The following is a 22,762-nucleotide window of genomic DNA, read 5'->3' as shown; positions in this document are numbered from 1 at the left end:
AGGTCGACCGGTCCGGTCGACCGGTTAGTGAAGACAGGTTGACCGGTGAGTTATAACGTCTCTGTCACCGGTCGACCGGTTGTAACGTAAAATGCATGATGACATGGCAAAATCGACTCTGGATGCGATTAGAACTTTGGGAAACCTAATTGTTACGGAAGTATGACTTCCTAAACACTATAAATAGCCTATTAAGTCACATTACTCATTAGATCACTTGAGAGACTTTTTGGAGGCTATTGATAAAAGATTCCTGAGAGGAAAAATTGTTTAATTCTCAAGAACAATTTTTTCTTTGGCTCTCTTGTGATTGGAAGGAGATCAAGAATACCTAGAGGAGATTAAACGACGTGTGTCCACCCGCACACCGATTGTGGAAACGAGAATAGCAAAGAAGACCAGTTGGTTGAGGCTCTTCTGGTTGCTGTTTGGAACGCTTAGATCTGTCAGACGTGCAGTTTCCTGAAATCTCAAAAGGTATGTTTTAGATCTTTAGTATTTATGTTATATAGCATCATGAACATGTTCTTGTTTTGGCTTTGACGTTGATTAAAATTTTTAAATTCCGCTGTGCACTCGATGTCATTAATTTTCCAACACTTACACACTCAACAACTCCCTCCTTGACAATGTCGCTGTTGCCTAGAATCTCTTTAGGAAGCTTAATCAGCGAGCACCACTCGACTTGACGGTTTTCTCCCGAAACTAAAGAAATCTTCTCCCGAAGAACCAACTCGAAAGTGTTCTAACAATTCGTCGCAACACATCAAACGATACCCAACATTACAATCTCATTCTGACATGAACAAAATCATCTTTTTAGTTTTTAGCCCTCTCTCTGTTTCAAAAACAACACCTCTCTACACGTTCTACCATTTCACCCTCATTCAACCTGCCTCAAGCCTCAAGATCACCAGCAATTAATTTCCCAAAAGTCCACTCTTGATTTTCAGCAATCAAGTCCTTTGATTTGCAGCCAATAAACATGACAGTAAGACTTTCCTTAAGAGGGCTACTAATTTACAATGCCAGCCAATCTTACAACCAATTTACTAAAAATAAGCCAACACAAAATGCACTAACAATCTCCCCCTTTGGCTATTTTTGGCAAAACTAACAGTACTAACAAAAAGAACCAAACCTTTTAGAAGCTATTGTCGCAGAAAGTGTTGTAACACCAGATGAAACACTCGGTATAACACTTTCCTGCAAATCACATTTCAATTCATTAATTTCTGCAACTTGCTCTCCTTAAGTCCACTACGAGTCTTACTCCCCTGAATATAATATGACACATAAGTTTGTTTTGGCAAATGCGTAGATTTTTCCTTTTCTGTAATAACTTAGAGAACTTTGTAGAAATACGGCTGCTTACTAGTAAAATGGACAAAAGACGTTTCCCAACTTTTATAAAGTTGAGTGACGTTGGAAGGCTTTTATTGTCACACTCCTTTGTGTGCCAGAAAATTACATAGCTAGGTATATCAATTGTACTTAAAAATGGCCTGAAAGTTGAAAAACAATATCAGTTTTTCGCTTTTCGACGCTGATATAACTTGTGCCAAATAGCTGAAGCGAATTCTGTAGTCCGAAATTCTAAACTAAAAACCTCTGGTTTAAAATTTTGCTCAAACTAACGTGAGCTTGATATTGTTCCATGGCAGCTGAGCTACCTTGTCTATTTAATAATAATAATAAAAATTTGCCTTGTTTCTGCAATTTGCTGTTAAGCTGAGACACTCATGTTGATCAAAGTAACTTTTTTTTTTCCCCCTCTTTTGCATCTAAGGATCTCAATTCCTTCAAGACATGAATTTCCAGGGGCCAAATCCAGGTTTCTTACTTCCTGATATAGCGAATCATCTGGAAATATGGCATCTGTTACTCGTGATATCTGTCTAGCTCAAATCAACTTCAACGTTCTTTATTTTGGACAGTACACATATTTTCCACACAGTCTCTACTTGAACAATGAAGATTTGCAGATTTGCACAGTTTTAGTTTTGAGTTGGCAGCTGTTCAATTGCAATCTATTTCCTATTTTCTGCGGTTAAAAAGAATTCATTTACCGGTACCACTTCACAGTAGTCAAGTCCTAAATTTATCATTGAATAAAGTTTTCAGTTCGAATCATAAAAATCTTATAGAAAATATTCTTCCCCAAGAGAAGGTACAAACTCTCTAGTGCTTAAAGTAGAACAACAGGTGCAAAGAGTCAAATGCAGTACTTCTATCAACTTGCAAGCCAAATGAGTGAATGAATGTGGAGGCCCCCTCTAATGTTATTAGACATAAGTGGTATCTAACACCAAAACTCATATGGAATGGATCTCGTTTACACATTCCATGTTTAAGACCTTCCTTGGAGTAATAATTTATGTTTATAAAGTAAGCAGCGTGAATATCACAAGTAAATTCCAAATGGAAGGCTAATTTTGCCTTGGCAATTCCACATTTTGTTGCTCCCATACATGAATAAGGGCACTATTTCCTCTGGCTAGAATCTGACCAACTCTAACGGCCCTGTAGTATGTAACAACTAACATTGTTTGTTTTTGTTCACTATGATCAGAATTCATGATTAGGAAAATTTTCACATTGTTATCTTGTGATTTAGCATAATTATTTTTTAATATCCCGTATTTTTAGTAATTTTAAATTAGTACTTCGACGTTTTAAAAAATCACTTTCTTTTAGAATGCAAAATTGTTGGGAATGGTGTCCTAGAAGCATGAGATGTAATAGGATATTTATTATTTATTTAATAAAAGAGTTTATTCATCATTTTATGTGTATATATTTATGAGTATTTTATGAATATCAATGAAAATTCCGTGATTATGTATGGAACCTTAAACATTGTATATAAGTGTTATATACGAGAGGATAGTGTTTAAAGATAATAATCAAAAAGCAATGTTCATAATGAATTTCATTAAAGTTCAAAATCTTTAATTAAAACATTATTAATATATGTCATTCCCATTTAGAATGGAACAGTATTATCCGCACTGTTAATATGGTGAGATATTAAATGAGTGTATTTCGCATAATGAGATTATGTGGAACAAGGACACAGACACAATATGAATTTCTAATAATTTCTGTTAAGTATAGAAATTCTAATTGAGTCTACCGATGGTCATATATAGAATGATCTTAATCCTGAGTTCTTAACAGACTCTGATTTATGGATTTGTGTCTTTTGATTTACTCGGTACGGATTCTGAGATCCTGAATCCCATTCCTTGTATTTTGGAGACATGATGAAGTAGGTAGCAGGGAATGTTATTATACGAGATGGAATCCATTCCCTCTTGAGAAAGAAGTAGATAAATAATTCTCTTAAGGGTTGATTCGGTACTTGGACCAGTAGGAGCTCCGATTCATGAATGTGTTTTATAAATCACTGTCCATTAGAGAATCAATGGTACTCAAGGATAAAGATATAATTAGAGAGGTTAACAGATTTTCCCTAGCCCTAATTATGAATTATTTATGGAGGATCGATCTATATGCAGTGACTATATCAAATGGACACTTCACAATTTAGAAGTAATTTACGTTTATAATTTCGAGAGTGCAATTCCAAGTTTATAATAGAGTAACTATTAGAATTAATAGAATTAATTAATTAATTAAAGTGTTTAATTGATTATTAATTTTAGTGGAGCTCGGGATTATAGGTCCATTAGTCCCCGCGTCGTCCTAGTAATTCTACGAGACACAAAGAGCAAAATGGGAATTTTAGAATTACGGAATTTTAAAATTAAACACTCGAAAATAATTAATTGAGAATTAATAATTATTTAAATAATATGATTATTTAAATTTGAATTTAAACACATCTAGATTTATCCATTTAAACTTATTTGATAAGTTGTTCAATTTAGAATTCAAATTAATTTAAGTTTTACTTAAATTGGAATTTGAATTTGAGTCAAAATTGGACTGACGGATAAATGATGATTTTCTCTTCCTTCCCTATCTGATATTGGCGCCTACACAGGGATGAGAATCCCCTAAGGTGGCCGGCCATAATGGATAAAGAAAAAGAGGAGATTTTATTTCAAATTCAAATAGGAGATAATTGACAAGCTTTATCTTGGAGATAGAGATTGGATTCCTTCTAGAAGTTTGACTTCTACTCTATAAATAAGAGAATAGTATAAAATTGTGGACACAAGTTTTGAGACAATTTTTGAAAACAATTTTTACCCTAATTTTAAAGGGGTGGCCGAAATTCTCTTAGAGAGGGAAGGGAAAAAATTTTTCTCAAAAAATTCCACAACGTGCATGCGTTGGTGTTTATGGAAATTCGTGTGTTTATTCTAACCCGTTTTGTCTAAGGTGTGCCCACACACACGTCTTCGTGGATTCTAAGAATTGACGTGGAAGACATTGGTTTTCTAAACACAAGGCTTTGGAGCAAGGATTATTCGAGGTCAACGAACTCAAGTTATCTTCCTAATCGGCCACCAGGTATTATTCCTAATTGAGTTCTTAATAAATAAATTAATGTGATTAATTTATTTGTGCATAAATTAATATAATCTATAGAGTATCTCAAAGGTTTTATGAAAATTTTTGTTATACACGATCCGCCTATCCCCACACTTCCGCATCCGAATTCGATTCGGTTACCAACAATTGGTATCTGAGCGGTCTATAGACGATATTAATTTATGCTTCGATTATTTGATAATCAAAATTAATATATTAAATATGTGATATTTAATTATGTATGTATGTGATGGGTAGGCACTTACATTTATGTATGTTTATATTTGATTCGTGATGATGAATGTATGGATGATGGATTTGGTCGTTAATTATATGGTTCCATGGATCGCATTAAATTCGTTCAAGTTAAATGATTTGTAATTTTGATTCGGGATTAGAATTATTGTAATTCTAAGATTTGGGTAGAATTAAGGTTTTGATTTTGAATCAAAAGGAGGTCTAGAAGATCAAGTTTGAAGCCTTTGAAGATGCCCCGAAACAACCCCAAATCTGCCCATAAAAATTCCCAGAAATCACCCAGAAACCAGGCAGCGCACGCCCAGCGTGCGGGCAGAGCGCGCCCAGTACGCGCGCGCCAGCCGGCATGCGTGCACGTCCAGATAGCGCGCGGTTAGACTGCGCGTGCGCTCTCAGGCAGAGTACGGTTAGACCGCGCACGCGCCTAGGCGCGCGGCTAGCACCCTAGACGCGGTCAATGGGCCCCGAACGGGCCCGAGGGTTTCCAAAACCCTCGTAATGCGTGCTGAGGGACTCAGAAGAGTTTCAGACCCTGAAGAAGGTGAAATCTGACCCGAAGACGAAGAACAAAGTTAAAGAATGAATAATTCAAGAATTGAAGACCCGTTGATGTAAAGGAAGAAAATAATTATTGTAATTATTTATTTATTCGATTTGGTTATAATTTATATTTTCTATGGGACTCGGTCAAATCCATCTCAATAGTCGATTGCATATATTTATTTTTATATTGATAATTATATATTATATGTCCATGCATATAACATGCCATATAGATATAGTGTGCCTACTCATATGTTTTATAACATGTTATGCGTACACGCGCATTATTATTTATTTTATTTATTATAAAAGAGTTTTAGAAAAATAAAATAAAATAAGAACCATGCGCTAAAATCGATTTAATATGATTAAATTAATTTAAGTTGCAAACTTGATTTGCAAAATAATGTTACATGTGAAATTGAATTTAAAAGTTAAATTCTAGAATTTCATATATCTGAAAAAATTAAATTGTTTATTTATCGGGATTTGAAAACCATAAGACGTTTTTCAAATAAAATACATATTTGCAAAATAATGAGTGGGAGAGGATTGTATGACAATACGACCCACTAGTCTCCACCGTTAGCGCAACACCGTGAGATCCGGAGAGGGGGTTTGCGGCGACATTGAATCGCCCTCCCAAAGGAGAGTGTTCTTGCTGGATCAATAACAAGGTTGCCTTCCTAGAGATAGGATTTCAGGATGTATTTTTGAATTGACTACCCAAAGGTAGCAATCCAGAGTTAAGTCTATGAGATCTGAAACGGTGGTTTACACTCATGAAGATATAATCAAAGTTTGTCGGTTATATTTTGACTAAAATAACGGTAGTTAATAAATATGCAAAAATGAGATATTTTGAGTATATTTATTAACTGAGAGGAGTCTCGGTTCAATTTGTAAATAATTTGACTACCCAAAGGTACACTTTATTTGTGATAAATTAGATTATCGTTGGCACCTAAAATTAACACATGATTTATGTATTTTTTATGTGCATCATGCATAATATTTAATTGTGCCTAAATTCACATGTTTTGATATTCATGCACATAAATTGATTAGATGAATATTCTACTTGTTTCCAACAATATGTCAAATCTTATAATCTCACTATACAAAACTGAAACACTAACTAAAGATAAACTATGCGAAGTGGTAAAGTAACATAAACAACTTACATTCATGTGATGAATATGATATTTATTATTTATTTAATAAAAGAGTTTATTCATCATTTTATGTGTATATATTTGTGAATATTTTATGAATATCAATGAAAATTCTGTGATTATTTATGCAACCATAAACATTGTATATAAGTGTTATATACGAAAGGATAATGTTTAAGGATAATAATCAAAAAGCAATGTTCATAATGAATTTAATTAAAGTTCAGAATCTTTAATTAAAACATTATTAATACATGTCATTCCCATTTAGAATGGAACGATGTTATCCGCACCATTAATATGGTGAGATATTGAATGAGTATATTTCGCATAATGAGATTATGTGGAACAATGACACAGACACAATATGAATTTCTAATAATTTCCGTTAAGTATAGAAATTCTAATTGAGTCTACCGATGGTCATATATAGAGTGATCTTAATCCTGAGTTCTTAATAGACTCTAATTTATGGATTTGTGTCTTTTGATTTACTCGGTACGGATTCTGAGATCCTGAATCTTATTCCTTGTATTTTGGAGACATGATGAAGTAGGTAGCAGGGAATGTTATTATACGAGATGGAATCCATTCCCTCTTGAGAAAGAAGTAGATAAATAATTCTCTTAAGGGTTGATTCGGTACTTGGACCAGTAGGAGCTCTGATTCATGAATGTGTTTTATAAATCACTGTCCATTAGAGAATCAATGGTACTCAAGGATAAAGATATAATTAGAGAGGTTAACGGATTTTACCTATCTCTAATTATGAATTATTTATGGATGATCGATCTATATGCAGTGACTATATCAAATTGACACTTCATAGTTTAGAAGTAATTTATATCTATAATTTCGAGGGTGCAATTCCAAGTTTATAGTGGAGTAACTATTAGAATTAATAGATTTAATTAATTAATTAAAGTGTTTAATTGATTATTAATTTTAGTGGAGCTCGGGATTATAGGTCCATTAGTCCCCGCGTCGTCCTAGTAATTCTACGAGACACAAAGAGCAAAATGGGAATTTTAGAATTACGGAATTTTAAAATTAAACACTCGAAAATAATTAATTGAGAATTAATAATTATTTAAATAATATGATTATTTAAATTTGAATTTAAACACATCTAGATTTATTCATTTAAACTTATTTGATAAGTTGTTCAATTTAGAATTCAAATTAATTTAAGTTTTACTTAAATTGGAATTTGAATTTGAGTCAAAATTGGACTGCAGGATAAATGATGATTTTCTCTTCCTTCCCTATCTGATATTGGCGCCTACACAGGGATGAGAATCCCCTAAGGTGGCCGGCCATAATGGATAAAGGAAAAGAGGAGATTTTATTTCAAATTCAAATAGGAGATAATTGACAAGCTTTATCTTGGAGATAGAGATTGGATTCCTTCTAGAAGTTTGACTTCTACTCTATAAATAAGAGAATAGTATAAAATTGTGGACACAAGTTTTGAGACAATTTTTGAAAACAATTTTTGCCCTAATTTTAAAGGGGTGGCCGAAATTCTCTTAGAGAAGGAAGGGAAAAATTGTTTCTCAAAAAATTCCACATCGTGCATGCGTTGGTGTTTGTGAAAATTCGAGTGTTTATTCTAACCCGTTTTGTCTAAGGTGTGCCCACTCACACGTCTTCGTGGATTCTAGGAATTAACGTGGAAGACATTGGTTTTCTAGACACAAAACTTTGGAGCAAGGATTGTTCGAGGTCATAGAACTCAAGTTATCTTCCTAATCGGCCGCCAGGTATTATTCCTAATTGAGTTCTTAATAAATAAATTAATGTGATTAATTTATTCGTGCATAAATTAATATAATCTATAGAGTATCGCAAAGGTTTTGTGAAAATTTTTGTTATACATGATCCGCCTACCGCCACGCTTCCGCATCCGAATTCGATTTAGTTACCAACAAAAATTTCATAGTTATCATTCTAATTAACTAACCAAAAAAATAATAATAAATTTAGAAAAATTCTAAAATTTTTGTAAATATTTTTTAAAATTTTTTAAAAATAATTTCACATCTTACGTTCTAAAAAATGACCTTAGGGTACTAAAAAATAATTTTCTAAAACGTCAAGTTACCAATGTAAAATTACTAAAAATACGGAGTATTTTCTCGAACCAATCACGGTCCGCCATGTTTCAAAGATTTAGGATATAAACTAACTAAGAATCCATTTAGTTCACTGATTCAAGTTTTTAATTCGAGTTGAGATGTGATTTTATGTGAGAGCTTTTTACTGTAGTAAAAAAGTTATATGTGACTGTTTCTGAGAGCCTTTTACTGTAGCAAAACTCGAATTCTAAACTCAAATCAGTGAAATGAACGGGGCCTAAATATCTTTAAATTATATGAATATTTTTTATTCAAATAATATTAGATTAATACAATTACAACTTGCAATGTTCACGATAATATTCTATAAATTAAATTAATAAAAACCATAGTTTCATTCCTAACCCCAAACTGATAAACAACAAAACTTCTTAACCACTTGAAAATTTCTAATCCTACTCTAAATATCAACTTAAGTATTTTAAACATTATATATTCAAATAATACAAATTAGCACAATTACAACTTACAATGCTAACATTAATATGCAAAAAAATTAAATGAATAAAAACCGTCATCTAATAGTCTAACCTTAAAATTAGCCGTCATCTAATAGTGGGCATTTAAATAATAAAACCTCAAAAATTACTTTTAAACATGAAATAACATTAAAATCAACATTTCGAGCCTATGTTTATACGTAGATAGAGGACGGCTATTGGCGACGGACGGTGGCGGTTTGGCGATGGTGGCGACAACAGCGTATGTTCCTCTTCGGAGGAGCGACGTTCATGAGAAAGAGGAGAGCGACAGAGAGAAAGGGACGGTTGAGAGAGAGAGAGAGCAACAGAGAGAGAGAACGATGCAACGGGTGGAGAGAGAGCTGGGTCGATGATGGAGGAGCGACAGCAGGAGTTCTATGGAGGTCGCGAAGAAGGAGAGACAGAGAGAGAAAGAGAGTGTCATGATCGGGAAATTTGTCAAAGAAATTATTATATAAGATGAAATTTCCTGAAATTCTCTGTATTATAAATGTGAATACTTTTATGATAAGTATTTGTTGATATTAATACTGAATAACAAAGTATAAGCTAAAAGTTAGAAATTTCTAAACTATGATACAGTTACCGAATTTTAGACTGTAATCAAGAAAGAGGCTCAGAATGTTTTGTTAATTCCATAAGAGGACAAACACATGAATATTAGATTTAAGGAGTGAAAAAGAATTGGAAAACATCAATTCTAATGTTTTAAGAATAATTGAAATGAAGAACGGACAAAAAAGGGGTTCGGAAGGCCGAACCGAGAAAATTAAGATTTTCGACCGATTAGGGTTGATTGAATCAAAATTTGTTGACCAATAGTCGACGAATAGATCACTCTTGAAAAGTTAGTCAAGGTTGAGCAAAGTTGACCAACTATCTGAAAAACGCAGGTAAAATGCGCACCGGAAAGGAATTAAATTGAACCGAAACAAAATAGTTATTAACAATGAATGGTTGAGATTTAAAGTGATTAATGGATGAAGGGCTGAGATTAACACACGTAGAACGCAAGGAATAGCCGGCCAAGACTTAAGGGAGAAGCCAAGTGAGATATTTTGACTTTTTTTTTTGTAAAAAAGACCCTAGAAAAGGCCAAAATGCGAGAAAAATGCTCATTTGCATACCAAAAATCAGAGAGCATCAGCCAAAGAGAGATGAAGAAAAAAAAATTCACCTAAAGTGAGAGAAAATGAGTTCTAAGCAAAAACCGACAAAAACCACCGTGGATTAATATCTCTGTGATTGTCTCTTTATTTTTCTAAGGTAAAATTTCAATTTCTCACCTTCTTTTCTACCATGGCTGCATGTCTATTAATAATAAAGAACATGAAAATTTTTTGCTAAGAATGATTATTGGCTTATGGTTATGAACGGTAAAAACCGAATGTTTAGAGGTTAAAATTTTAGTTATTGGATTATTGTTTAGGATGAAATCATGTACCGTAGAGATTTTGATGTTTATGATGATTGATGAGTTGGTTTTATATTAATTTATTAAGCTCTCACAGGTTTAATATTAGCTAACTTTAAGGTATTTTATTAACAAATTTATGTGTTTTTAATTTTATTCGGCAGGATGGGTACAAGCCTAATAATCTGCCAGATTAACATATAGAAACTCACAATTAAATAGGCCCAATTTCAGTCCAGTAAAAGCCCACAAACGGAGGAGTCTAAATTTGGCCCATTAAGGTTTTGTGTCTTCTTCCAGAACATTGAACGCTGGATGATCGGGGCTGGTTTGGAGAGGATTAAGAGCTGCGATTTTTGTGGAGAAAACCATATCTAAAGGGAGAGTTTAAAATGGAAAGCAGAGGAAGAACCAGAAAATCAGGAGGAGCCGCTGAGAGAGAGGATTCTTTGGTGTCGTTTAAAAAGGAAAAAGAGAGGAAAAATCGGGGAGGAGAATCGGGTTTAAAAGAGAAAAACAGAATCGCCCAGAGTTTTTGGAGTTCACCCAGAGGAATTGCTGAGGAGGAACGACAGAATCTTGGTGGAAAAAACTATCTGTGAAGTTCGGCCATTAAGATTTAATCTTCTTTCTTCTTTTCTTCTCTTGTGATGCACATGGTGGTGATGTCTTCTGGAATTTCTTGTGGTTTATTTTAGTTATGGAATAATTCTTTTAGTTAGGGATTGATGGATCCGAACCCGTAATTTCTGAGTTTCAATTTGAATGAATTGTAAGTTATTATTTTTCATGAAGAGTGTGTTCTATTGTTTATATGGTTTTTTATTTATTTAATTGGAAATTGATCATAGTGATGTTTCGGATAGAGAAGTTATGTGATATGAAATATTAATTGTGAATTGAATCTTGTATGTGAATAATATTTAAGCAAAGGTTTTATTCGCTTCGTAAATTTGAGTTTTTAATTCGAATTGAGATGTGATATTTTCTTAAAGTTTTTAATTGTAGCAGAAAAAATTAGATGTGACATTTTTTTAGAGCTTTTAACTGTATAAATCTAAAACTAAAAACTCGAATCGGTTAAATGAACGATGCCAAAATATAGAACATGCCATGAGTGGAATATGAGTAACCGAATAGGGATATTAGGAAATTCATGTGGTCAGTTTATGTTGTAACCGAGAGGGAGATTTAACCGAAAAATGATTCCACAAAATCTAATGCATCTCATATTGAATTAATCTAGAATAGACCTGAAATAATAATATTGAAAGTTAAGAAAGTTTGTGAGAGTTGATTAGACCTGAAATATGGATAATTGAACATTAGGAAATTCTACCCTCTCATGATTGATAGTAATTGAGATTCATTCTTTTGAAACTTGTGGATGAACCAGTGTAGGTGAAATCAATTCTCTAACGTCTTCTCTCATTGATTTCTTTCTTGAATCTTGCATCTTTATATTTTTCTGATTTTTAATCTTTATTTAGTTTTGATTCACGTTACTCACAATTTCAAAATCTCAAATAACACAATCAGTTTAATCACTTTATCTGTGAATTTTACCAATCCTTGTTGAGAACGATATCTTACTTATAAGTTTATTACTTGAACGATTAGTACATTTGCTAGTGTTAATTTAGTCGCATCAATGATAAAGAGGAATGAGAATGATTATGTGATGTATTTGAAAGGTGGAATTACAGATAAAACGAGCTATGGTTAGCTCGGAAAACTCAAAAATTAGGCGGAACTCTAACGAAATTTTATTTGAGAATTTGAACTAAAACCGGTTTCATAAAGAATAGGAGGAGTAAGATGTGTAAAGTAAGTTGATTCGGTGATCGGAGATGCATAGAAACCTAAAACGATGAACATTCTCAGTTTCGAACCAAAACTGAAAACTAGGTTATTGACCCAGAAATTGAATCCGACGCTGTTTTAGGAAAGAAAACTGAGATAAAAGCTTAGTTTCAAAAAGTGACTAAAACTAAGTTGAAGGAAATTTCGTTCTGAACAACTTTTGTGAAATAACATTTTTCTCAAAAATGACTTTAGATACTAGTTTTGGGCTAATTTCTGAAATAGGTCCAAGATGGTGATTATTGGTCAAATATGCACGGGTTTGGAGCATGATGCTGAGATAGGGGATATTTCGGTCCAGATATCGAACACAAGAATTACATACATTTTTGAGTTAAATTCTATTGCAATTACAGGTCTTAGATTGTAAATCTAATTATTAAAAATTTATATAATAAGATCGGTAGATGATCGAAGTTGGAGAGTTTCTAGTGACTCGGAAGTCGGGACATTAGCAGAACTCTAGTAAGTACAATAGTTCTCTTTTGTCTATGAAAAAGTGTATTTTTTTATCTTGCACAAAAATTGTGCATATTGTAAGTATCAGTAGTTTTTCTTGACTATGACACAAATGAACTTATTTCTCCATGTTGCACAAAAATGTGCATATTGCGAGATCTATGTATGTTAGAATGTGAATGATGCTTTTGAATGTTTTGTGACGTGATGAAAGTTCATATAGACTCAAAGTAGATATAGAATTTTGATTTGTGACAAAGTCTAAGTCTAGGTCAAAGTCAACGAAAAAGTCAAATTTTTATATTAAGTCAATTTCATAGGAAATTGATAGAAACGCGTAAAAATGCAAAACAAGATTAAAATTACTACCATAATAACAAAAGATGACAGTAAGACGATGTATAAAGAAAAGATGATAAAAGAAAAGAAGAAACTAAAACTGTTTGTACTGGTCTCTGCAAGGGAGGTTATTATAAAACCATGAGTGAGTTGGTTATTTTAGGTAGCTCCCCCACTTTTCATTAGGAATATGAGCAACGATACAACGGGACGGGGCCCATATAAAGTAAAAGCTATGAAAACAAACAATGCAAGAACGGAAGATGTAAAAGTTACGAAAGTCGTTCGGAATGTTAGAAAATAATACAAATGACACAAGAACGAAAATTGAATGAAGTATGAAATGAAAGAAGAAGAAAACATAAAGCGATAAATGTTTTAGATGTATAGAGTACATTAGAATGTATGACGTGGATGCATATATGAGTGTGCATTATTGGTTGCATTTATTATGGCCTACTGTTACTTGCTGAGCGAAAGCTCATTAAGTTTGTTCGTGTCTTAGAAAGCTCGAGTAAGGCACCGACTCCCTGAAACTTATTGCTGGGCGTGCAGAAAGGATGAAGTGATGGAGTGTGGGCAAGTGGGTGATGGACACACTACGGGTTTGAAAACGCTGCAATATGTGTGTAAAGTAAATAGTATTTATGGATTTAAGAGTAAGTGAGTTATGTAATGAATGTAAAGTTTATGAGACTACGAGATTATGCTCAACAACCTTAAGTTACAAGGTATGCTGATGTACTCAAAAGGCTATTATGATAATGGCCTATGAATGATGATGGTATGCGAAGAATAGATAGAATGTATGACCATATCTAGGAACTAATTTTGAAGTTTTATTTTGACAAGGCATATACTGTTTATTTTACTATTGAAGGAAAAAAAAGTTAGCCTAAATTTTGGGAGTTTATAGTTCAAGAAAGATAGAAGTTAGGAAATGAGCTAAGTATGAATGTAGTAATGATGACCAAAAGTAAGGGCCATCATAGAGAGAGAGTGGCGCGAGGGTTTATGAGGGATCTGGGTTTGTTCGAATAGGGTTATAAGGGATCAAAGTTAAAATTTCGTATATCGTGCTCATATTAGTCACAGTTTTAAAAAAAAATCGCCGTTAAATTTTTTATTTTTTATGATGGTTTTAGTGAAAACCGTCATCTAAAGTCTGCGCCAGCTGACGCACTTATTAGTCAGTAATATAAACGAAGGTTATTTTATGAACCATCGTCTATTAAGAGACGTTGAATCTAACATTTTTTTGTAGTGTGCGTTTTCCAAATCGGAATTGTACACATTCTCTCTCTCTCTCTCTCTCAAAGAGGTGTGTGCGTTTTCCAAATCGGAATTGTACACATTCTCTCTCTCTCTCTCTCAAAGAGGCGTGGCTAGGGTTTTGAGTTTGGAGTCCCTTCATAGAGCCAGAGTTTGGCACCGCCAATGGCTGGTCACCGGACTCTCGGCGCTTGAGACGGTGCCTAGGGTTATACGAGTCCTGGTCATTGATAGGTGTGGTCCATGGGCGATGGAGGTGTAAATCTGGTAAGTTGGAGTATAGTGGCGCCGTTACTCTAAGGTCTCAGCCCCTCATCGATATGGTTCAGGGGAAGGGTGACTGGTGTTGGAGGTGGAGGCATGGCAGATTCTCCGTTGCGAGGAGCTGAAAGTTTCCAACGGATCCTAGTGTGGAGGCTTCGTTTGGGTTGCTTTCGCTTTCATTTTCCTCACATGTGATTCTTATGTGGTGAGTGCTCACATCCAGGTTCTTTGGCCTCCATACTGTGGTGGTTAGCGTAACGAAACCATTGTCAAATATCCAAAATGGCAAATTAGCATTTCGAGACTAGGATAGACGCCGACTTTCTTTATAAATATCGTGTAAAATTTATTTTTAATGATGGATGAAAACCGTCGTTAAATGTTGGATATATTTAACTATTTATGATTAGATGATAGTTTAACAAACCGTCATCTAATCTTTTAACGACGGTTTTTAACAGTCATTAAATACATGGTTTTTAACATTCATTAAATACACGGTTTGTACTATTGTATCATGTTATAGATAAGGGTAAAATGCAAGTTGTTTAGGATAGAGGACGAGGATGAGCTTGTGTGCAAGGAATATTTGATTGGAAATGGAATAATGCCACGAATGAAATAGTTTTAATAAACTTTAATTTTTATTCTGCGCCGCACTTTTGTTGATTTTAGTAGTCTTCATCTATGTGTTTATTCAGGATTATGTTATTTGTTTCATGGTATTTGGAATTTTCAGAAGTTAGTGTATCGTTTTGAAATTAAAAGTAGTTATATTACATGCAAGAACTTACATTTAGCTGGATGTATTATGTATGTAAATTAACTCGCCTTGCATATAGTCGGTTGGCCGAACACTTTTGGTATCATGTCGAGCTAGCCGAGGAGCGAGACGTACGGGAAAAGTTATCAAGGATAATAAATTAAAAAAAAAAATTTACGTGGTATGTGTTTTAATTCAATTTCAGCTTCTGCTAATATATTAAAGTGAATGAATTAAAGTAATGATTTCTGTGACGTAAGGGGGCATTACATTTTATCCATCGACTGTAATGGTTTTATAACGAGCTTTGACCGCGTTTGATTTTATTTGTGCTGAACGGGTCTTTTTTCGTTGGGTTTCAACACTTGTGCTGTCACGCCCCCCAAACGGAGTGGGTGACGTGGAACTCGATTTGGGATTAATAAAGCAGATTTCTAACCGGGCCTCACACTTAATTGCATTAAAATATAAATAAATTACAGAATTCCGGAGCCTCTGACACACATGGCTCCACCCCACAGGATATACATTATCGTACATACATGCTCATGTAAATAATCATTACAATAGACATCAACCACAGTTTAGTAAATCCAAATATTACATAAGTTTACAGAATTCTCAAATTCCTTACATTTATTCAAGAGGATGAACTCAATCCTCTCTTGATCCAACAATAGCAATCTTCCGCTACCTTGCGCCGCTCCTAGAGTCTCCTGGGAGGGGTTTAATACATTTGAAATATAAAACGTGAGCGAAAGGCCCAGTAGGATATAATTTGCAAGGATGTAAAATAAATAAATAGATAAAGTGCAAGTAAATGAATAAATAGGTACGTAAATAAATAGACAATCAGTTTCAACAGACAGCCGGAACCTCACATCTTTTTTCTTAAAGGAAATAAATGTAACATCTCCATATTACAGGCTTCAGCAAGTAATTAGTACAAATTACTTACCTAACCAAGTACCTTGCCTACCCGGACCGAGTTTCGGGTTCTGCCCCCGAGGATGCACTTTCCGTATCCTATCTAGGCTTACAGCAATAGACTCTATTACCAGTTCACAAGATCTCTTTGCTTAAGAAATCATTCATTAATTTTTCTGAAATCGTTTTTATGACCCCACGAACTACTCAAGCCGCGGGCCCCATGACTGGGCAAGCCATGAGGTTCCATGACTAAACAAGCTATGGATTCCATGGACAGGACAAGCCATGGATTTTCACAAACTAAACAAGCCATGGTTTCAAAGCGTTTTTCTTTCGCAAACCAATCCCTTTCTTTAAAATATTTTCAAGGCCGAAATCCTTTTTGAAAACAGGCTCACAAGGAAAAGGGATAGAAATCCTACCTCGCACTATCAAACTGGGACTAGCGTTGCCCTTTCCGGCTTCCACTTCCTCAAGCCCCTTCAGTCTGAATCCTCAGCGATCACTGGTGCAAAACAACACTTTAGGATTAATTCTCATTCCTAAAGCAATCCAATCTCAATTAGATACCAAGGTTTCTAATTAGTGTGCCCTAATCCATTTTCATGTTTCAAAATATCATTCCAAGGGTTTTCAATCTCAAATCAAGGATTAACAATGCTAATCCATTTATCTCAAGTCCCCAAATGAAGCTAATTTGGGTTCTCCCTGAAAACAGGGGTTAAAACAGCAATTTCAGGCCAAACATGGTCAAACCCCATGTCAACCGGTCGATCGGTGACAGAGCAGTGCAAGACTACCGGTCAACTAGTAGTGTGCACACCGGTCAACCGGACCGATCGACCGGTCAGCCTACAGTCCGGTCGATCATCGACCGGTTTCTATGTGATCCGGCCGACCGCACAGGTCGACCGGTGGAATCAGCTGCGCGAGAGAAGCTCGCGAAAATCAGTCTAAAACCCGCAAATCCAGTCCCAAATCGAGATATTTGAAAGGAAAACCACTAGATCTGGGTTCTAGGTCCTAAAACAAGTCCAAAGAACCCAAGATCTCCAATTTCTACTCTAGTTTTACTCAAAATCATCAAAAATCCGGTTTGAACCAAAATAAGTTTTGAAATTCAAAAACTTGAGATTCAAGAGAGGTTCTTTCAGTAATCTTACCTCGAATCCTTCTCTTGACGTTGAAAACTTATTTAAATCTTTCCTTGGTTCAAGATCCGTTTGATTTGGGACAAAAATGAGAGAGAGAGAGTGAGAGAGAGCACGGGAGAGTGAGAGAGAGTGAGGGAGAGAGAGACGCACGGGAAAGGAAGGGAAAAAGAAAGGAAAAAGAAAAAGGGAAGGAAGAAGGAAAAAGAAAAGGAAAGGAAAAGGAAAGAAACGGACATGTGTACAATATTTTAAACAACAGTCCAGAAATACGCCCATATACACTTCTGAGTTAAAATAAATTACTAAAAATAATTTAAATACCTTGGAACTATTTAAACTCACACGTGTCGATAACATTTATTAATTAATACTCAATTAATAATCCAGATTAGGCACACTAATAATCTCAATTACCTTAATTAATCTCAATTAATTCTTCAGGGTGTTACATGTGTATGCATACCCTAGTGTTTCATTTGTCTTTATTAGTGGATTCAGTTAATGTTCAAGGTCGAATTTTCGTATAGCTGGTGGTTATTTGCAACTATTATTAAGTATGTAGTTTGTTAAATTTAAAATGAAAATTTTGCCTTAAATATATATATTTCTTAATTGAGAGGGAGTATCTAGTAAAAAAAGGACATCTTAATTTTGAACCTATTAAGAAACTGGACCTTATCAAATTTCCACTTTAATTTATTAATAAAAATAAAAATATAGAAAATAAAAGGGAGAATCTCTTGTACGCCTGGTGTACCGGTATGTCATGTTTTTTTAACCATTAGATATGTGTAATTTTTGACTTTTACGTGATTTTATACATATTTAATGGACATAAAATTTAACCTACTGATATATTAGCGTACTGAAAAAGGTCCCAAAATGAAAAAGATTAGAATCCAGTCACAAAACCCAACAGAACGAGAAGACAAAAAAAAAAAAAAAAGAAAAAAAAACCTCCTGTGAAAGACGAAAGAAAACAACAAAAATAATAAAAATACTCTTTTAATTAAAAAAATTAAAAGCAGCCTCAATTATTATATTTGATATGATAAATATTCTTCAATGCCTCACACCATTGATTTCCCCACTTTAAATTTTTTATGTAGATTTAAACATTTCAAGACCGTTCCAAACTTCCAATGGACGATCCCTCTTCACATTCTCTCTCATGAATATTATATATGCTTGAAGCCTTGAAGTGATTAACGAGCTTCTCGTGTCTTTCTGCTCTCTCTCCTTCCGCTCCTCTATCTCTTTGATTGACGTACATGGAACAAAAAAACAAAAGTGTATTATTTATCCAATTTAAATCACAATTTAAATTTTTTATGTAAGAAAAAATAATTTAAATTTAAATTTTTATAAGAAAAACACTATACAAATAATATTTAAGTTATCATCTGAGTTGTAAAAAGAACAAAACTAAACATATTTGTATATTACTAGCGATCATTTCTTCCTACTAGATATGATTTTCACTTGAAGAAGAAGTCTACAAGTCTAAAACCATTAATTGGTGGTAAAAAAAATGGAAATTGAGCTAGGTGGCTCATTTATAATCCTTGTTTAAGTGGATGGCCCATTTTTTCAAAATAACACTAGTGGTGGCTTTTTTTTTTTTAAGTCAATCAGTTACACGGTCGATTAATGGTAGGCTGAGATCAGTAATACATTGGGGTTAAAATAGTTCTTTAGTTAACCAATAATAGATCATGGTCAATCACTGATAGACCGCAGTCAATCAGTGCTAAACTACGGTCAATTAGTGATAGACTGTGAAAAATAAATACAAAATACAAAATTAATGGTTAATTATTGTTAGACTGCAATAAATAAGTGATAGATCACAGTCAATTAATGATAGAACATGAATAAAAATAAAAAAAAAATAAGGACCCGAAAACTATGATCATGTATCAAATTTTAAAAAAAATTGGTCTTTTATGAATTAGGCTCCCAAAAGAGCCATATTTACTATAATAAATTAGCAAATTATATTTATGCATGGGTTTGTCTTTGAACCAGAAACAATGTTTTGCTTGAGTTGTGAATCTTGTGATTGTTTGTAGCAGACAAAAGAGATAAAGTTAATCTTCAAATGAAACGAATCTTCAGCGCTTTTAAAACATCCTCCGCGTCCTATGTAGGCTATTCTAATGATACGCCAATGGACTAGTTGTACATATCGATGTTTATTTGTCTAAAATCTTTCTAACCCGACACTCAAAAACTACAGTTTATATGAAAACACACAGAAATACTAAAACCTAAATTACTTAGTACAATTAAATTTAAAGTTTAAGCGGAGCAAATCTATCACCACTATCCTAAAATTATGAAATAGAACAAAAAAGCAATAAATCCTACAAAAAAAAAAATTATTAATTTTTAACTGTTAGAGCATGTCAAAATTACATCTAATTAAAAAGATATACGTAATAAACAATTTTTCATATAAATTTAATAGTTAAAAATAAAAAAGTAATGGTAGTTTTTTTTTTTAGGAAACTCAAAAGAGAAATAGCTCCAAACTTATGGCGGCTATTCACTTCTCCTCTTTATTAACGCCTAATAATAAATTTTTGTACCTTTGACGTCATCGCTGACTCACAAGCCATCTTTACTTCTGTTTCTTTATTCTATTCTATTATGTATTTGTCTTCAAAATTATATATACACAAAAAATGGCTAAAGGACACATTAATTATCACTATTCGTTTCACCTGTGAGCTGCTATATTTTGACCACTTTTTTGTGTGGTGATCTCGTAATTAGAAGAGGCATATTAGAAAGAAATGGTGTCGGTGAGGAGGATCAAACTTGGGTCGCAAGGTCTTGAGGTCTCAGCTCTGGGACTAGGCTGCATGGGCATGTCAGCCTTCTACGGCCCTCCAAAGCCTGAACCTGACATGATCGCCCTCATCCGCCATGCCGTCAACTCCGGTGTTACCTTCCTCGACACCTCCGACGTCTACGGACCATTCACCAACGAAATCCTTCTTGGAAAGGTACTATAATTCTTTTTTTTTTTTTTTTTGTTTACTTGCGAGGATTCAACATTTAAACCTCAACATAAAGTTGATCATGACTAGATTATTTGCAGGCACTAAAAGGGGGAGTGAGAGAGAGAGTTCAGCTAGCTACTAAATTTGGCATCCTGGTTGATGACAACGGCCGGTTTGCAGTGAAAGGAGACCCTGCGTATGTGCGGGCCGCTTGTGAGGCCAGCCTGAAGCGGCTCGACATCGATTGCATTGATCTCTATTACCAGCATCGTATTGATACTAGTGTGCCTATTGAAGTCACGGTTTGATTGTTTCTCTCTCCGGTTTTTTTTTTTTTTTTTTTTTTTTTTTTTTTTTTTCCCACAAGACTTATTGTCAAGCATACTAGTCAGTTCATTTCAAGCATACTTTTGCTTATTTGATTTCTAGTTTGAATTACAATTTAAGGGGGTTTTTTTTTTTTAAGTAATAAAGAAAAAGAAGCACGTGTCAAGGATTTTTAATTATATTTGGATAATAAAAATGAAAAGAGCATTTTTTATTTTAAAAGAAATTTTGAACCGGCTAAATAAATGAAAATTTTCATTGTTGTAAAAACTAAAAAATAATGTAATATAAGGATATAGAAGAAAATTTTAATTTATTATTTACAAATAAGAGGTTAGAAGTGTAAATAAAATGACATTTCATAAGCTCTTTCTCTGTAAGTATTTAGAAGATGACTTGTTTTAAAAGATCTTATAAAAGCCAAAAGGTTGACTAGTATATCTTCCCAAATACGTCCTAAAGAAACTCTTAAACTAAATAAGCCAAAAGCTACTTATTTAAGGCATTCCAAGCAGAACTTAAATATTTCTGCTATAATGGTTGCTCTCAAATAAATTTTAACTTTTGCTTAAACTTTTTATTCAAATATATAAACCAATGGTTTGTTCCTCTACATAAGCGAATTTTTTTTTTCCGTTCATTGTTTTTTCTAGAACCAATTTGTCTCGGAGGAAATCGTCCAAACACTGATGTCTTAGAATTTTTTGTTTTGTTTTTTGTTTTTGTTTTTGTTTTGTTTTGTTTTGTTTTTTCGTTCTTTTTTTTTTTTTTTTTGCTTCTATATGTGGCCGAAAAGCAGTTACTGAAACTTCGGCTTGTTATCTATTCTATCTTCATTTCTCTCTTGAAGAACTGTTATCTCATAAATATTTACCCCAAAATTTTCTTAAAATTTCAGTTATGCCCCATCTTATAAAAAGACATTATAACTGTACCCATACTCAGTAATTAAATGTATAACTATGTCCCTATTCAAGAAAAAACTATCTATTTGTCTTATATATATATATATATATATAGCCCCCAGTGAAAAATTCCCTGACTAAACGTACAACCGATAATAGATACATGCATGAATTGGTAATAATGAAACCAGACAAAAATATATCTACATGTCATCTCAACATAATAATATTATTTATCAATTTTTTTTTTTTTTGGAATTATATTAAGGATTAATTGGTAGACACAGTTGTTAAAAGAAAACGATGATCTGAATATTGATTATAGAGAGGCAAGTTTGTTGGAAGTAGTTTTGTATGCTAGTATACATATATAGTGTGGTTACAATTGACACTCTTTGCATTTTTCACATATCACTACAACAAATATGCCCATTTGCGACGACATTTGTCGTCGCAAAAAGTAGACTATTTGCGACGACATGTCGTCGCAAATAACTCCTGTTTAAAAAAATTCACATGTCGTCGCTAATAAATTATTTGTCGTCGCAAATAATTTTACCGCGCAAATTTTGATGGCGCAGATTTTTGGCGCGAATGTAACCCACGTTTTACCGACGACAATTGGCCATATTTGCGACGACTTGTCGTTGCAAATAAGTTCAGATTATTTGCGACGACATTGTTTCATGGTCGTCACAAATAATCTAGTTGACGAGCAAGTATGGGCGGGAAAAAAAATTTATTTGCGACGACGTTTGTGTTTTTTGCGACGAAAATGTCGTCGCAAATAATTTTTTATTTGCGACGACTTTGTCGTCGCAAATAAGTGCCCTAAATTAATCTCCTCGCCTTCTTCTTCTTCTTCATTTTCTCCCGATTCTCTCTCTCTCTTTATCCTGCAAAATCGATCTCTCTCTCTCTCCTATCCCTCGCCGCCTCCTCTTTCCGTCACCGTCGCTGCCGGC

The 22,762-nt window shown here is 33.8% G+C and overlaps 1 protein-coding gene across 1 annotated transcript in view; it reads left to right on the top strand.

Annotated features, from left to right (window-relative positions):
* The first annotated feature begins 20,332 nt into the window (after positions 1-20,332).
* The window catches only part of LOC21399689 (probable aldo-keto reductase 2), a 9,465-nt gene continuing 7,035 nt past the window's right edge, over positions 20,333-22,762 (top strand). The window contains exons 1-2 of the mRNA XM_024170312.1: positions 20,333-20,568; positions 20,664-20,867. Coding sequence (XP_024026080.1) covers positions 20,356-20,568; positions 20,664-20,867 — 417 coding nt within the window. The 5' untranslated portion in view covers positions 20,333-20,355. The remainder of the gene's footprint in view (positions 20,569-20,663; positions 20,868-22,762) is intronic.

The sequence above is a fragment of the Morus notabilis genome, unplaced genomic scaffold (genome assembly GCF_000414095.1).
Source record: "Morus notabilis unplaced genomic scaffold, ASM41409v2 Scaffold397, whole genome shotgun sequence".
Classification (NCBI taxonomy): domain Eukaryota; kingdom Viridiplantae; phylum Streptophyta; class Magnoliopsida; order Rosales; family Moraceae; genus Morus; species Morus notabilis.
The sequence above is the reverse complement of the archived record's forward strand: the minus strand, read 5'-3'. Positions and strand labels throughout refer to the sequence as shown.